Genomic DNA, 19,098 nt, shown 5'->3' with positions numbered 1-19,098 from the left:
TTATTTATTGTTCTGTTTAGAGTTAATGAATAGTTCATGTTTGATGGATCAATTTAGCATTCCCATTTCAAACCACTTTTGCCCATAGAGACATGTGTTCAAGAGGCTAATTTTCTAGTCAAGGGAAGGAGAGGATAGAACATTAAAAATAATCCTAATCATCTTTTCATTGGATGCTCAGTTGAATCATAATCTTAGGACATTGAAGTTTTTTTGCAGTCAAGCTGGCCTGTATATGATTAATGTTCCCAATTTTAAATCAGTAAATTGCTTTGACAATTTTCCAGATCTAACGACCTAGTTGGAAAATGCCTGTGTGAAATTGATTAAAAAGATCACAACACTGAAGAAAAACATTAGTGAATCAATTATAAAGAACAGCAAGAGTAAAGAATTGTACACAAACCCAATTCTGTATAACATTGCACAGCAGGTCCCCAAAAAATCAGTCACAGCAACAGGCATGTTCTCTATTATAATTAAACTTTCCAAAAAAACAGATGATGGTGAAGGAAAAGTACTGATGGATGCATTAACTTATCATTTCAGGAATGTTTTCCATTTAATTAAGGTTATATTCTTGTCTGGTATTCAGGTAAAACAATAACTGAAACAATTATGAGCCACAGACATACAAGACTTTCTTATTCCATGTGGAGAATAAAAATGGTTATAATGGATTTCAATTCATAAAACAAATGTTTATATAATGTACAACATAATGTAGTTCTATTCAGTGCACTATTTTTAAATCATTGCTTCTTTACTTTTACGGGCACAGTTAAACAGCTTCAGAGTGCAATGTTCATTTGTAATGTAATCCGGTTAAAATGGAATTAATAATTTATCAAGTTATCCAACCAAAAACTTAAACCAAGGTATTAATTCCAATGAAAATCCAGGGCACGTAAAATACGCAGGAATGTTCCCATAAGGTGACAACTCTATTTCATTGAAAAGGTACCAAAAATTCTGGCATTACACTGGGAGTGAAATAAGGTAGATTACTAGTTTCTCAGTTCCCTTTACATACTTGGGGTGGGGTGGAACTGGAGATGACCTGTAATTGGGATAAATTATTAATGTTAGTGACCATCTCCAAATAATTCTTAATAGCTCCACAGTGGTACAAGTCTTTATCCTTTGAAAAAATTTGTTCAAGGTCAAACAACTTAAGTGATTACCAATCCCTGCTTCAGGTACCTACCAAAGAGAAGAACACTTGTATTTGAGGCGCCAAGTTTGTTCATTGCCACACAGGTGTAGTTTCCATAATCCTCTTCCGAAACATTAAAGAATGTAAGCACAGATATATCTCCATTTTTCTTAATTTGTATACCATTGAGTCCATTAAAAAGCCTGAGAAGTACAAAAATAACCTTTTAGTTTGACGTCTGCAGTAAATCTAACATATATTTCTGTAAACTTTCTGATAAATTTCTAAAACCTCCCCATAAATTTAACCAAGTGATTCAAAATTGGAACACTTTTGAAAAGATTCAAACTATACCATCCACAGCTTTCATTCGTTATTGAGGGCACTTAAGCACCTTATATTGAAAAGGTATTACATGACTTCTTATCCTACCTTAACTTTAGCACATTAATTTCAATTGTCAAAGCTTTGGGTGCTCTTCCAACTGAAACAGCAAAGCCTTTTGTTGTAAAAAGGCTCAGTGCTTCAACTTCTAAACTCTTGGAAGTTGTGCATCAGCACCTGAATGCAATCACTAGTATGGTAATTCATGTGGCAAGTTGTATTGTCAGTTGTTCAGCACTCTCAGACTTTCAAATCACTAATTCAGCATGGATAAATTTAATGGAGCGGTCTTGGCATTTGTGCATCTTTTTTCAAGGAGTTATTTCTTGTCAGAATTTGTCTCTGCAGGTGGGAAGCCAAATTGCCACAAGGAGGACCAGCAGGTAATGGGATCCCTCCATCTCCAGAGGTGATAGACCAAGGTCAATCAGACAGCAGGTTCAGCTCAACCCAGAGAAAAGTCAAAGTTAGATGACAGTGAAATGAAGATTATATATTACAACGCACTGCACACCTTAAAACAGAATATCATCTCGTTCCACAGTAAATTTCCCAAACCAAGGTTGAACTGGCTAAAGTTTGATAACATTTCTGTGTTAAGCAATGACTCCCAGTTTCTGAGGACTATTTTGCAGATTCCACCCCCTCTCCCTCTCCCACACACACACACACACACACACACACACACACACACACACACACACACACACACACACACACACACACACACACCTCAGAAACACCTATTTATCTTTAATGGCTTTCTGGAGAGACACACGTCACTCCTCAAATAATCCTGCTGAAGTGTGGCAAGGAACATAGTCGTCATTCCTGTAATTTCAACATGGCAAAATCATTTCTGATTGTAACTAATGATTTTACTTAGATTTTGAAGGGCGTATTTGCATATTTCATCAGACCAAATCTAGCCATCAGCATTGAAAACCCTTATCATTCAAACAGGATATAGGTACAAAAATAATTTAACAAGGTGTATTAACCAGACTGAACTGTCTGCACAATTGTAGATGAATGCCTCTTTTCCTTGTACTTTCACAATGCTCTTTGGAAATCTTTGTACAGTCGAAACAATGGAAATAGGTGTTTGCTGGTAGCATGCGATAAAAAACTGCTGTTCAGTGGACAGAGGAATTCTTGCAGAATGAAGTAAATGCATTATAATCTCTAGTCTATCGTCAGGAGGTTCGGCAATTTTGCAATCTGTGATTAATTCTTGGCAGGTGAAAGTGCACAACTGGATGACATGCTTCTGTCAAGCTGAGATAAAAGGTCATTTGTGATCTTTATTCAGAAAGTCTTGCTGTTTTGCTAAAAACCCATTTACTGCAATTATGTTATTTTTAAAATCTTAACAAAAATATCTGAAATGGGGATTGTGAATTTATTCATGAAAACTGTGACTTGGGAAATTTAGGATTATTTCAGGCTTTGTTTAAAATTCCTCTGGAAACCTGTGTGGTTATTTTCTGTATCTGAATATACTTTCCATAATACCAGGTGACCAACAGTCTTTCGTGACAGGTTGAATTTCAGACAGCGGTATGTAAATCCTGCTGGCCCAATCTGTTTAAATTTTACAAAATGGTTCAGTGGTGAATTGAAGGCTGACCTGTGAAATCTCCAGTGGCTGGAAGCAACCACTGCAAAAGTCAATGAATTCAAGAGAAAAGACAAAGATGGTAATATTAAGGAGCTTTAATGAAGCAGCAGCTGTGTTGATAGAGCTTTCTGCCATCAATGAGTGAATTAGTGTCACAAAGACAGAAATGCTGGAAACACACAACAGGTCAGGCAGCATCTGTGCAAAGAAAAACAGAGTTAATGTTTCAGCTTGACATCAGACAAAGGAGGTGGTAGAGGAGGGTACGATTACAACATTTAAGAGATATTTGGATCGGTACATGGATAGGAAAGGTTCAGAGGGAGTTGGGCCAAATACAGGCAAATGGGATTAGTGTAGATAGACATCTTGGTTGGCATGGACAGGTTGGGCTAAAGGGCCTGTTTCCATGCTGTACATCTCCATGAATCTTTGAAATGTGCATCCATGGCAGAGAACCATCATCCAGCTTCAACAAATTAGACATTATAAGAATCTGCAACAGCTATTAAATCAGCTTTAGTGGCAGCAAAGATGTATTAGAAATCCATCAAAGGCATTTTTATCCATTAAATAATCAGCAGAGAACCATTTGAGCTTTTAATCAGATTTCATTTTTTGTATAAAGGAAAGCTTTAGGACAGATGTTACAATAAGGTGAAGTCTGGAATTGGGGGCATCTGACGGGTACAGTCTCACGACAAGAGGCTGACTGTTTAAGACGGAGGTGAGGAGGAATACCTCCACTCAGTGGGCTGTGAATCATTAGAACTATCTGCCTTAGAGATTTGAGGTAGTGGAGTCATTAAATGTATTCAAGGCTTGAATAGAAGAGTCTTAGACTTTAGGGCTTATGGGGATTAGGCAGGAAAATGTTGAAGGTGAAAGATGATCTTCTTTAATGGTGGGTCTCCCTGGCCTTTTCCTGTTGCTATTTCCTACAATCTGTTACAGACTTAAGGCCATTAACCACTCTGGAACTCCCACATTCAAAGAACACCATTTCGACAAGGAAAGACATAGAATTAAATGATGAACAAATTTCTCCTGCGGTTTGCTTGTATTTGTTCGGCAAGATTCACTGAACTAGTCCAAATCTGGACATATATACCGACAGGAGTGGAGTTAAAGTACTTTCCAACAAATGGCTCATTTGTTGGCATACATGTGAGCAAAATACATTTGAATACACCAACAAGTCACCTGCATGTGACAACACAATATCAAAAGTAATGTCATTCCCCATGTCATTTTGCAATAAGAATGCTAAAGGCATTATAATGGCGGGCAATACCTTCGGTCTTCTTTGTACCATTCAAAGTCTGCCGATGGAACAGCATACGCTTCACACTGGAGGATTCCCTTCTGCCCTACTGCTGCCCCAACATTCCTTGTTTCAAGGATCAATGGTGGATCTGTAAAGCCAAATAACAGATTCAATCAATGTTATTCTATAATTGATCACCAATAACAAAGTTAAGCACAGAGTTGGCCCAGTGAATGTTGAGTCACTGCAGAGAGCAAGAGACTGGTATCCAAATTATTTCAGAAATCATTGTTAACACTCAACATAAAATAACCCAACTTAGTTATCATTGAAATAAAAACAGAAAATGCCAGAAGTAGTCAGAACGTTAGGCAACATCTCTGGAGAGAGAAACAGAGTAAATGTTTCAAGTTGATGATCCTTCATTGATACAAGATCATCAACCGTGTCCATTCATTCTGTTTCTCTCTTCACAAATGTTACCTGACCTGCTAAATGCTTCCAACAGTTGATGTCTTTATTTCAGATTTCTGGCATCTGTAGTTTTTTGTGAGGATGTTTTTGCATAACATTGTTCCCACTGATGCCTGTCTGTTGCCATCAGAACCAAGAAACATAAACACCCTGATTTAGCTTCTTCTGGGTATGCTCAGAATGTTTTCTTGGATGTCTTTTTACTGTTGTTGTACTTACCAGTTCTGCTTGGAAGAGGCCATTCAACTCAGTGAGTTCATTCTGGCTCCTCATACATCAATTCTCTCAGTCCCATTCCCTCAAGATTTCCCCAAAGCCCTGCAAATTATTCTCTCTCAAGTGCCTATTCAGTTCCCTTTTGACCCATTTCTACCATCATCCAGGCAATGAGTTTGAGATCATTACTCTGCAATTTTTTTTCCTTCACATCCCTGTGTCTTTTGCATAATAATTTGAACCTGTCCCATCTGGTCTTCAAACTATCTACAAATGAGAACAGCTTCTCGTTATTTACCCCATTTAAGTTCATTATGATTGTATTCACCTCTGCTAAATCTCCTCACAACTTTCTTTGCACCAAGAAAATCCCAGCTTCTTCAGTCTAACCTTATGGCTGAAATCCCTCATCCCTGGAACTGCTCTCTTCTTCCTTCTCTGGCAGCTTAACAACTTCCCTCAAATGTGGGGATCAGAAATGAACACTTTACTCCAGTTGTGACCTAACTAGTCTTTCATAAAGGTTCACCATTCACTGAAGGGGAAAAGTTGTGATAACCAGGAAGTCATGGGCGTTACTAACTGCTCCATCAGTATGTTCTGCCACTTTTAAAGATTTATACAGAAATATACCCAAGTTCTTGCATTCTTGGAAACCCTTCAGAACCAAGCCAGACAGCCAGTGTTGTCCTTCCTTACTCTTTGTTCTGTGTTAAGTTTCAGCTGTCAAGTTGTTCATTCAGCCAGAAGCAATATCATAACAGTTTTGATATCAATAAGTGCTTTTCACATCAGTAACACCATGACAGTCTGTCAAAGCTGCCAATGAATATCTATAGGTGCAACAAGTTTGAATTATCTTTTGTGTGTTCATAGAAGATTGTGTTTCATGTTACCCGGTTTAGTTTTCTGGTTGGAAAGTCTAAAGTAATAGCAGCAGTTGATGGACAAACTGTGAGTGTAGTCACAATAACCTGGAGAACTAAGCAAAAGCACATGAAGTGTTATAAACAGTTAGTAGTTTTTCAAACACTGTTGAAACTCAAGTCTGAAATTAGCTTTCAATCTGGAAATGGCAGGGTTACTATTAAGTTTGAGGTAACTGGTAAAAGATGCAGTCATTGACAGACCAAGTTTAGATATGAATATTTTGGTTAGTCTTTAATCATAGAGGGACTATGAAACATTTATGGCAATTTGACTCAATATTCTTTTAACAAATTCCTAGAAAATATCTCAAACTGTTTTAAAGTAACCCTGTCATGACAAATGCACACAACAGTGGTGGAGGTTGAGATCACCTGAAATTTGGTTTCACAGGGCCAAATCCAATGACAGTTCTTCAATGGCTAGTGGAGAAGCTCCAGCAAGCTGCAGTTAAGGTATCAGGAGCTTCTGAGCTTCCATGTCACTTCAGCACAACGTGGAAGTCCAGAGCACACAAAGAGGGTGTTCCATAATGTACTGAGGTGAGAAGTTTGTGTCTGGCCCCTCAGCTTTTGGCATACCATTATCGGCACATTCATTTGATCTTCACAAAGAAGATAATTGCATTTTCTTTATTTTAATTTATTTCAATTACAAGTATTTTTTTAAATATGTCTACATTGTATAACTAGAAAGCAGCCGTGGACCATTTTTTAATATACACGTCTAAATCTTGTTCATCAGACACATTTGGAAGTGTGAAAAGGCTATCAGAAGGCTATCAGTGCAGTCCAGAGGAAGTACAAGTCTCCGTCGTGTGCAGCCTTGTCACCACTCATGGCCCACACCACCTACCAGAATACCCAGAGCAGCAAGGCTCTCAAAGGAGCCATGTGTGACTGAAAAGTGGAACTACAGGTGTCCCAAGAATTGCTAACAGGAGGCAAAGGCTGGATCCTGTGTCATTCGGCCCCACGATGTCAATGGGGCTGAATTTGAGGTGGAATTCAATGTAATCAATGCTATCTTACATGATGGCAAGCTTCTACTCCCTGGAGTTAAACCACTCAAATAACTGCAAAAGGAATTTGGTATCTATGTGATAAGATTACTGGCTATTCATAACCAGTTAGTTTGGGAAAAGACCAAGAAGGTCTTCATGGGATAAAACTGTCAGCATGAAACATTCTGGAACACAAGGATCTGGATGTAGTCAGAATGACAAAAAAACTTAAACAGTAAAATCTACATGTGCTGTTCCCCAAAGCATTCCTGTCATAATATTTTGCAGCACAGTCTATTAAAATAGGCCATCCTTCCTAAACTTTAGTGCAATGCAAATATTCTCAGAAGATTTTCATACATTATCTATTTCTGTCCATATCTAGAATATATTATAATCTTTCCTTATGGTTTTCACATCTTGCAGTGATTAATGATGAAGGTTCTTGTAAAAAACTGGCATGTGGGGATGTGACCAGAACATTGTCCCTATTTTTCTCAATTCAGCTTTTATTCACTGCCTAGACTGCGAGGGAATAGGTTTCTTTCTCCAGCAGATTGGGGTTGAGATGAAATGAGTTTTTCAACTTCCTGGACGGGCAGCGACACTGCAGATGGCAATTACCCTCTCCTGGAGCAGACCTTGTTTCTCCTTACCTGCTCTGATCATGATGATTCCCTGTATCTGCTATCAGGAAACAGGTATCTCATGACTTAGTGCTTCCTTTGTGCTATTGTTCAATGGTCTTTACAGCCAATTTGATGACCTTTTTGATGCTTGGAATAGTTCAAATGAATAAAAAGACTGTCATGAAGGTAAGGGGAAATGTAGAAGAGAGGAGTGAGCAAAGCGAGCTGCAGTGCGTGTGGCCACCTCCTATTGTTCTACTGCACTGAAGGTTCACCTTGCTGTGAGTGGCCCCACTGGGAAATGTGGGATGATCAGTGAGGCAGTGGTCACAGCGTGATGTACTGAGGAGCACACTGCAAACAATGATGGAGCAATGAAAAATGATTGGAAAAGTAACTTGATCATCAGAAGCTACGATCAAAATATCAGAATGGAGATTATTATCATTGGGGATTTTAGTGAGTTTCATTCCTTTTTTTCATGACTGCCATATGACAATCATTCTCTTGATGTGACTGGTCAGTCGGGGCAAAGTCAATGTGTGCACATCTGACACTAGACACAGAGTCACTAGTATGGCTCCCACCTGGAAATCCTGAATCCAGTTTAGCAATGGTTATGATTTCACCGGGAGATAACTACTAACTACAATTTATTTGTGTGAAATTAATATCGAAATGCAGAGCCCTGATTTTTTTTCTTTAGGCATTACACAATCCAGTTTCTGGCCAAGTATATTTCATACAGCTCTGAATTCCTCTCAGTCTACGATCTGCTTGTGTCTTCAGTCAAGGTTACGAATTTCCCATTAAAATTACGTCACATTAAAAAAACAGCAGGTTCTCTATGAGGTTGACCTTTAAGTGCAATGAAATGTTTTGAAATTTTCTATTGTTAAAATAAAATATTTACAAGGATGTTGCCAGGACTTGAGGGACTGAGTTATAGGGAGAGGTTGGACAGGCTGGGACTTTTTTCCTGAGAGTGTAGGAGAGTGAGGTGACCTTACAGAGGTGCATGAAATCATGAGGAAAATAGGGTGAATGCACACAGCCTTTTTCCCCAGGGTTGGGGAATCAAGAACTAGAAGGCATAAGTTTAAGGTGAGAGGGGAAAGATTTAATTGGAACTTGAGGGGCAACAAGAGGGAGGTATGCATGTGGAATGAGCAACCAGAGGAAGTGGTTGAGGCAGGAACAATAACTTTTAAAAAAACAGTTGGACAGGTACATGGATTGGCAAGGTTAAGGAGGTTGTGGGCCAAACACTGGCAAATAGGATTAGCTTGGATATGCATCTTGGTCAGCATGAACCAGTTGGGCCGAAGGGCCTGTTTCCATGCTGTATGACTCTGACTCTAAGCAGGACTTCTCCGAAGTTTGGATGCATGGAGTGGTATTGTAATTAATAGATACTGATTAGTGCTCTGCTCAGATTTAAAATTAAAACCCAGTCCAGTCATGACGATGGCTGATCCAAACTCAGCTCAGGCGAGGGACCCAACTTGAAATGACGATTGCCATAAATAAATACAATAACCTCATGGTTAGCAGGAGTGGCAAATTTAAGACCTAAATCATGGCCACTTTTTTTACTGACACATTATCATCTTTTGTTTAAATATTACAGGAGGCCTTTTGACACATGAGATCCAGCAGAGCAATCCCATCTGTCCCATTCCCTCCTCCTTATTTCACTGCAGTTTATTCTCTCTCACATGCCCATTAACTTCCTTACGATCCTTTTTGCCACTTACCAAAACCAAAGGGGTATGTTTTATTACTGCAGCCAATTAGCACAAGTTTAGATGTGGGAGGAAACCAGACCACCTGACGGAAACCCACACAGTCACAGCGAAAACCTGAGAAGTCCACACAGGTCGCATCCAAGGTCAGGATCGAACTTGCTCTCTAAAGCTGTGAGGCAGCAGTGCTAATGAGTTCACTACCATGCCACCTGTAAAGTACTGAGCCAGGCCAGCCCGACCCCCAAATCAGTAATCAGATCATACATCCAACCTGACCCAAATCCGAGACACATTGTTGGGTCTTGCTGGGCTTGGGTCAAGACAGCAAGATTCTGATACTAATTCCTTGCTAATGGGCAGCAAGCATGAATATAATATTTTTAACAATATTAGCAGCAGTTAATTAAGGAGGTTCGACTTGTCACCAAACACTCTAACAAACTTCTGCAGATGTACTGTTGAAAGTATCTTGACTGGTTGCATCATGGTCTGGTACAGCAATTCAAATATGCAGGAATGTTAGAAGCTGCAGAGAGAAGTGGACTCAGCCTAATACATCACGGGCATATCCCTCCCCACCACCGGTAGCATCTGCACGAGGTACTGCCTCAAGAAGGCAACATCCATCATCAAAGATCCCCACCATCCGGGCCATGCCAGCTTCTCACAGCTATCATCTGGCAGGAGGTACAGAAGCCTGAAGTCCCACACCACCAGGTTCAAGAACAGCGACTTCCCTTCAACCATTTTGTTCTTGACCAACTGGCAAAACCCTAATCACTACAGTTTAGCAACACAACGACTACTTTGATCGCTTTGCACCAAAATGGACTTTGTGTTTTCTTTATTCTAATTGTATTCTCTCTTGCAAAAATTGTGTATAATTTATGTTTGATTTATGTTTTTCTTGTGTTGGCCAGAAAGAGATTAAAATCTGCAATACAGCTAACTGGAATGAGTCAAGGACAGTCGAAGCAGACAAACCAAATATCCTAGTTCTTGCCATGTGGTGGAAGGAATGGAGGCTTCCATTTTGTGAGACTGTTCTTGTGGTCACTGTTTTGTGAACTGGTTCTTGCTCAGAGATGGGTTGATCAGAGCAATTGAAAGTAGACAGAATGAGCTTCCTACCGATAATCTGCGAAACCAGAGATCATTTCCAAATAAGAAGCTGTTTATTTTGTTAGGTAGAAATGACAGGTTGATGAAGAGAACAGCCTGTGACCTGAAGTAGCCTGAGCCTAGTGTTGGGCTGACCTGGCTGAACTGGCCCGACTCAGGGAGAACAAAGAAAGTGACACAAGGCACAAGTCTGGCAGAGCAATAAACTAATGTTGCCTGTAACCCTTGGGCCAGATCCAATGAGAAGCTGACATGGGCTTGCCAGATGAGCCAGGGCCAAAGAAATTGAAACACAACAGTTCAATCTGATAAGAAAGAGGATAGGAATGGAGGGTTTCGAGTATAGGAGCAGCGAAAACTCTGGAGACCAACCATCGCGGAAGTGGATGACTCCACGTCGGAAACGTAGAGATGACGTCAGGATCAAGAGGGACACCTGGCCAGTGTGAATTCCTGTTCCAGGGTTTTACCTTTCCTGTTCTACTGTTCAGGGAGAGTCAGAGAAACCTGGTGGGTGTGCACACAGATATTTAGTTTTGTATGACTTGCATGTTTGTTTTTAACTGAACAAATAGAGGTAATTGTCAGTTAATACAGGTTCTCTTTGTGCCTGACCAATCACTGTTGTTGAGGGTGAAGACCTGCAACACTTGTGAATGCTGCTTATATGATGCTACGTGCCTGTGATGCTGCTGCAAGACAGATTTCCATTGCACCTGTGCGTACATGTACTTGTACATATGGCAATAAAGTTGACCTTAACTTTAAAAGTTCCTTTGATTTTATTTCCTTTCTCTGAATCTAGGAAGGCACAATGGCGCAGTAGGTACTGCTGTTGCCCTGGGGCTCCAGTGAACTGGGTTCGATCCTGACCTTGAGCACTCTCTGTGTGGAGTTTGCACATTCTTTGTGTGACCACATGGGTTACTCCTAGAGCTCTGGTTTCCTTCCACATCTCAAAGGCATGCTGGTCAGTGGGTTAATTGGCCACTGTGAATTACCTTTGGTGTAGAAGGTAGCAAGAAAATCAGAAGAGGGGTTGATGGGCAAAGTCATAGAGTCATGCAGCATAGAAACAGACCATTCAGCCCACCACGTCCATGCTGACCAATGGGGTCCCGTCCATACTTAATCCTATCTCCCAGCACTTACTCCATCATCTTCAGTGCCTGGGCAATTTAAGTACTCATCTCAACACTTCTTAAATGCTGTCAGTGACCCTGCTTCCATCACTCTCTCATGCAGTGTATTCCAGGTAATCGCCATTCTCTGGATGAATAAGGTCCCCCTCAGATCCCATCAAAACCTCTTAGCCCTTACCCTAAATTTATGGCCACAAGTCTAATCCAGCTCTGATATGGAGGAAAGTTTAGTGCAGTCTACCCTATCTTTACCCCTCATAATCTTAAATGCCTCAATCATGTCCCCTCGTTTCCCACTCCAGTGAAAACAGACCCACCCTCTCCAATCTCTCTTCAGTTGCATACAGGAGAGAATGGGTTACCTAGAAATAAGTGAGGGATTGGGACTGATGGGATTGCTCTGAGAGCCAGCAATGATTCAATGGGCTGAACAGCCTCCTTTTAAGTTTTCTCTTTTCCAGTAGAATTACAAGAGAGATAGAAGAGCCAATGTCATGATTTACTGCCACTTAGTGGAAAAACGTGCAAAATGTTTTTCTAATGTAAAACTATTACAGGGTAGCCAACTTACTGAAATATACTGTAACTAAGGGCATCTTATTTTGAGATAATAAAGGAATGTGTGCAGATATAGCATTCACTGGACAACAAATGTTTGAAATTTTTTCTTCACCTTTTGCTTCAAAAGTGTTAGGAGTATCAAATTGGAATATAGGATTCAAGTCAACCAGCTAATTGAATTAAATATTCAAAAATTGAGAGATTTCAATAAAAATCAGCTTTGGCACTCTCAAATCCTTAATTCATAGTTAAAGCTCTTCTACTAGTGAAAAGATAGCAATGATTATGTAGTTGAACAGACTGCTGTAATCACAATCAGCATCTCCTAATGAACACGCTTCTTCAATGAATGTCTTTAAGTAATGATAGAAGGGTCATATCTGTAGAAATTTAACAGAGAAGCTATAAATTTGCAATCTGAATTATTTCTTTCTGTGACGAAATATGAGCTCCATACACAGCATTCACTTATTCTGGTTGGGAACATGGGTTACAAATCCAGTGTGGGATCTGCAGAACACTTTATTGTGAAATATTTTCGGCCAAATAATGAAACAATATTCTGCAATATACAATGAGTTGGGCAAAGAGCAAATCAATCAACGAAGTGAAATAATTCTGGTCCAGAGGATCTCGTCTGATCCTTTGGCTAACACTGAGATTCAGCCACATAGCTTTCAATTCTGGTCAGCCTGTTTTAGGAAGGATGTAGAGGCTATTGGAGAGGGTGCAGAAGAGATTTACCAGGATGTTGCCTGGATTAAAGGGCATGTGTTACAAGGAGAGGTCGGACAGACTTGGATTGCTTTTTCTGGAGTGGCAGAGGCTGAGGGGAAACCAGATAGAAGCGTATAAAATTGTGAGAGGCATAGATAGAGCAGACAGCCGACATCTTTTTCCCAAGGTCAAAGTGTCTAATTGGAGAGGGCACGAATTGAAGGTGAGAGGGGAAAAGATAAAAGGACATGTGTTGGACAATTTTTTTTACACAGAGAGTGGTGGGTGCCTGGAATGAGCTGCCAGAGGTGGTGGTGGAGAGAGATACGATAGAGATGTTTAAGAGGCTCTTTAGATAGGCACATGAATATGCAGAGAATGGAGTGATATGGACTATGTGCAGGCAGAAGGGATGTATTTCATTAGCTTAATTAGTTTGGCACAGCATCATGCACCGAAGAGCTTATTCCTGTGCTGCACTGTTCTGTGTTCTATGCATCTCTGTGGGAGTCCCAGTCCCCAGTACTGATAGATCTGGACAAAGGCACCTTCTGTCCCTGTGCCTTGTCCATGGCCATTGAGAACTTCCCAGCTCTCAGACTAAGAAAGATGCCTGGCTGACCTTCATTAGATTAAGTCTGGTGGATTAAAATGAGCAAGAGATCTGCAGACACAAGAGACTGCAGATGCTGGAATCTGGAGCAACAAACAATCTGCTGGAGGAACTCAGCGGGTCGAGCAGCATCTGTGGGGGGAAAGAAAATATCGACACTTCAGGCTGAAACCTTGCATCAGGACTCAGACTGAAGAAGGGAGAAAGCCAGAATAAGGAGGAGATGGGGAGTGGTGAGATAGGAACTTGAGGTGGACTGAGGAGGAGTATAAGATGACAAGCAGGTCGAGCTAGATAGGGGAGGGGAGGGATGGAGTTGGGAGACAGAGGCAGATGGATGATGGATGGGGGCAGAGAGGTAAAACGGAGAGGCAGATGGAGTGAGGTGGGAGAGGGGAGAGTGATGGTGGAGACAGCTGCTGGTGGGTAATAAGCAGGAATACAAAGGGTTTCCAGTGTTGGAATGTGATAAGTCAGGGAGATGATAATGTGAACCATTAGGGGAGAGGTGAATGGCAGATGGAACCAGAACCAGATGGGGGAGGGGCTGGGGGGAGGGGGGGTGCGAGAGAAGGTGAACTGTGTGTGTAGGAATGATAGATTTAGCTGCTTGAGAAGAGATTCCTTTTTGTTCGGTAATCATTAATATAATGGTATTTATTTAGTAATATTTATTAATTATTGCTAATATCTCATTTCAACAAACACGAACCAGACCAGGTAAGGTTAGATTTCCTTTCCTGAAGATATTCATGAACAGGGTGCATTTTTACAACATTTCTGTAATATGGAGGGTTTTTTTTATTCCAGATTAATTTTCTGAGTTTGAACTGCTCACTTGCTGAAGTTGGACTTCTCTGGATCATTAGTCTTAAGATATTATACTGGTAATACAACCATTTTCACAAAATGAATGTTGTAGCAGCAGCCTAATTTTCAATTGTAGGAACGCAAGAAGCAGGAGAAGGCTATTGGGACCCTTGTGGTTGTTCTGCCTTTCAATAAAATCTTTTCACTTCAAAACCACTTCTCTGCACAAATCCCATATCCCTTGATTTTTCTCAGTAGCTAAATATCTGTCAAGTTTTGTCTCAAATATACCCAGTGATCAAGCCCCGACTGTCTGCTTAAGCAGACAATTTCAAAGATTTACTAGCTCTGGATGAAGAATTTTCTTCTCATTCCTGTCCTGAATGGCCAATAGCTTGTCTGGAATGTAACCCCAAAGTCCCAACCAGGGGAAACATCAACTCTGCATCTATTTCTGTCAAGACCATAAGAATTTTGTGCATTTCAGCGAGATTACCTCTCATTCTTCTGAACTAGAAGAGCATAGGTTGAGGCTGCTTAATCTTCCCTCATATGATAAACTCACCAGGATTTCCAAGAGTCAATATAATCATTCTTTGGGCACTATCACAATTGTGGATATCCTTGCTTAGAGAGGGAGACCAAACCTGCATTCTAAATGTGAGTCCAACATTACTGAAGCAAGATGAACTCAAACCATCTTGCAATAAGGTCGTTTGCCTTCCAAATTGCATGCTGTACCTGCACAGATCCCCTTTGAACTCCAACACCTCCCACCAATTCTATTTTTATACCAATCTGGATGACATTCTCATTTTTTCACATTATATTCCACCTGTCTTGTGCTCATCCATTCAGTTAGCCTGTCCACATCCCCCTGAAACCTCCCTGCAACCTCCTCTGGACTCTTGATCTATCTGTTTTCATTGCACACTTTGCAGAGGACATTTGAGAGTGTAAGGTCTATTTTGTAGCACATAATACCTTGGAAAATGCCATAAATGTTGACCCTGTCAGTGATGCCTGGATCCTGAAAAGTCAATTAAAAAAGCTAACATGCCTGGGAAGGTCTCACAAATGGCAATGGGATAATGACCAGATCACGTCTTTCCAGAGACGTTGGTTGAAACCATTGACTCGAACAGCAGGGAGATGTTGCCCGGCTTTCCTTCCAGATAGTACACTGAAGCTTCAGCCGAGATTATCTGCTCATCTCTGTTGTGGAGAAGGGAACTTGCCTCTGAGTCCAATTAGTAGACAGAATCAACATTAACACAGTGGCATATCAGCCATGATCATCAATTTGGACATCAACTATTTTCTTTCAATGAATTATTTCAAAATCCTTTTTAAATGTATTGTGCTGTGTTCATTGTTAATGGATAAAATTCAGATTAAGTTTGAGAATCTGGACTTCTTCATCTCCGAAGAGATATTGATGATTCACAGTAAACCAATTTTTTCAAAGTATGACAAAATAATCTTTTTCAGAAAGCCAAAACTACACATTATTATTGATCTTTGTGACGAAATGATAATTTAGTCTGGGCAATAATAGAAAAACTCTAAATCAATAATTCATTTCACAATCAGCTCGTCAAACAACCCTCACATGTCAAATGCTGTCATCAGTGCTAAAAATGTTTAAGTATGCAGCCAGAATGTTCAAATCTGAATTAACAATGCCCTTTGCAAAAAAACAAAGTCCAAATAAGGTCATTCAAATCATTAACTGAAATAACTCAGCCTCAGCTTGGTTGCCCATTATGGTTTTTTCCAAAGCAAACATTCTGAAGAAGCAACTTAAAATTTCAAGAATGATGATTACCATGTTCTTTACAATCTTTGTATTGATATTTTACTGTAAGTCTAACATCAAAGGTCAGCTCTCACTATCTGAAGCTCAAAGTGATCAGCAATGACAGCACATTATTGTTACTCCTATCAATAATTCAAACGGTCCATTAGATCCTTGCCCAAAGATTGCCACAAAGTTCAAAGGAAAACAAAATGCTCATCAAAAGGAAATTATAGTGACTCTGATTTTCAGTCACGGAGTCATCAGAGGGTTTTTGAGTGCATATTCCAGCATTCTTATAAAAGTAACTTGACTGATGTTGTCAGGTTCTGGATGTCTCGGCCCAGCACTGCTGAAGAAGCTGTGCAACAACATTTCTATGAAGCTTGTGCTATCAGTCACTGCTTGAAGCTCCCAGGCCACATACATGTATTATTTCCCTGTGTAGTTTTTTACTTAGGTACTTGAGTGAAAATACAGCAAGCACAAAGTGCACAAAATCCATTGCTGCAGGTGGACCAGGTCACAGTTCTAATTTAACATTTAGATCTGTGGTTAGAATGTAATTAGATGAGGGGAACACAATTCCAGATGCACATTTTGATATGGCTTTACAAAAAGTGAAACATTAACATTGTGACTTGTTCCAATTAACAGACACAATCAACATTAACATAATATTATCATTATTCTCTCCTCTTCCATCGGGTAGAAGATACAGGAGCCTGAGGGCACGTACCACCAGACTTAAGAACAGCTTCTACCCCACTGTGATAAGACTATTGAACAGTTCCCTTATACACGGAGATGGACTATGACCTATGACCTCTTGACCTCACGATCTACCTTGTTGTGACCTTGCACCTTATTGCACTGCACTTTCTCTGTAGCTGTGACACTTTACTCTGTACTGTTGTTATTTTTTTTTACCTGTACTACATCAATGCACTCTGTACTAACTTGATGTAACTGCACTGTGTAATGAACTGACCTGTACGATCGGTTTGTAAGACAAGTTTTTCACTGTACCTCGGTACAAGTGACAATAATAAACCAATACCGATACCAATACCATTACTTTAAAGGTTCATTTAAAATGTGGGTCACATACCACAGTCTTTGTTAATGGAATATCTAGGCCAACAAGTTTGATGCATCCTGCAAATGTTCAGGCAGGGGATCGAGTGCACATTGCACATGCCTGCTGGTGATTCCTCAGTACTCAGGCTGTACCTAATGCTCATGCTGCCTTCTGATTATAATCACCAGGCATGTTAGCTGTATTATTCGTTAGCTGCATATCCTTGGATGGGAGGGGAGCGCAAATTAAATGCCCTTGAGTGCAGTTCTAAGAAGGGAGATACATTCTGGTTACAAGATAAGAGTTCTAAGCAAAGGAATGTTTGCTGGGACATTGACTCATGACCTCATTCTCTCAGATGCTGCCCTGAAGGTTCTGATCCAGGCATTGTCTTTCAATACTGGATGGGATGGATTTGGGACTGTAGATAATCACTTTACGTATGGTTGTAGTACAGAAAGAAGTTCAATGATATGACGAGAGCTGTGAAGCTAGTATTGTTTTTCACTTCCTCTCTGAGTATACCTTCACCATCTACAGCCTTCTGACTCAAAGTACTCTCCACATGCTAACACTGTACCTCACAACACCTGCCTCTTCTCATACATTTTCCAACCTGCACACTCATAACTCAGATGTGAAAGGCTGCAATGATAATTCCTCTCCATGGCAGGACTATTCCCCAAACACCTCACAAGACTCTCACAATCACACGCTCTTCTTCCTGCTGCATATAATCTGCCACAAGAAGCTGCCAGGGGAGGAGGAAGAACATGGATTTTGCATAGAACACGTAATAAATAAAATCAGGTGTTGACCATCGGGACCCTTAAATCTGCTTTGCTAGTTAATGTCATGGCTGATCCTGTGCCTGAAGTCCATGTTTCTGCCTCACCTTCATCGCCTCTGATTCATATAGGAACAGAGGAATCAACTCCAAATACCAGAGGAGCCCCCACCATCACGGCAGCTGCCAAGGAACTTCAGGCAGTTGTTTGGCTTTGGGACTGACTGTGGACAAGGACATGTTTGCTACTTATCGTGAATTGCCATTAATATTTTGCTAATGAAGGGACACAATAATTTTCCTTTTGCATTTGACATCGGTGCTTATCGTGGTATCAAAGTGATAGCAAGATCCATGGGATTATGGAATGCAAATAGATGGTGGTACTATGGGCTGTGGGTCTGTGGCTGGTGCGGAGTTAGGAGTACTGAATCAGATAAAATACTTTTCACTCAGGTAGCCTCAGAGCTCTGGTACCTTGTGCTAATGGGAGCATCATCCTTCCTTTCTTCATGTGGCTCTGCCTCCTTCTGCTTTCAGGTTGTGGTGATGACGTGTCTCTTTAGTGTAAAAATCTGCAGTGTGTGATGGTGATTACCAGATACCTGTTCAGAGGAATATCACAATGGACCAGTACATGGAAGAATTGCTTTAAGCACACAGACATTGGCAGTAGGACAGTCTCTGCAGGCGTGCTCTGGTTCCTGACAGAAACCAGGCACAGAGGGGATACTTCTTATCATCCCATGAGCTGGCGCAGGCATGGGATTCCAAGTACAGATCTGCATGATACTCCACCGGTTCCTGTGTTACACTGAGGATCGGCATTACCCTCTGATTGACAAAGATGCCGGGCAGGTGCTGAGGAGACCGATGGCAGTGTGGGTCCAAACCACAACACTCTGGCCCAGGGACAAAAACCCAGTGGTGTTTTGTCCTGCTTCAGATGTAGGTGTTCCTGCAACAAGATGACACCATCTCACCTTGAACTGTAGGAAAGGAGACAACAGCATGCAACACTGGTCTCAGCAGCCACGGACAG

General features: G+C 40.7%; 1 protein-coding gene across 6 annotated transcripts in view; it reads right to left on the bottom strand.

The window, feature by feature from the left end:
• The window catches only part of opcml (opioid binding protein/cell adhesion molecule-like), a 1,812,735-nt gene that overhangs the window by 48,973 nt on the left and 1,744,664 nt on the right, over window positions 1-19,098 (bottom strand). For all 6 annotated transcript variants that reach the window (XM_052039681.1, XM_052039683.1, XM_052039680.1 and 3 more), the window contains 2 exons: window positions 4,456-4,576; window positions 1,208-1,359 (listed from right to left, as the gene is read on the bottom strand). In XM_052039681.1, coding sequence (XP_051895641.1) covers window positions 1,208-1,359; window positions 4,456-4,576 — 273 coding nt within the window. The remainder of the gene's footprint in view (window positions 1-1,207; window positions 1,360-4,455; window positions 4,577-19,098) is intronic.

Source organism: Pristis pectinata, chromosome 27 (genome assembly GCF_009764475.1).
Source record: "Pristis pectinata isolate sPriPec2 chromosome 27, sPriPec2.1.pri, whole genome shotgun sequence".
Classification (NCBI taxonomy): Eukaryota; Metazoa; Chordata; class Chondrichthyes; order Rhinopristiformes; family Pristidae; genus Pristis; species Pristis pectinata.
The sequence above is the reverse complement of the archived record's forward strand: the minus strand, read 5'-3'. Positions and strand labels throughout refer to the sequence as shown.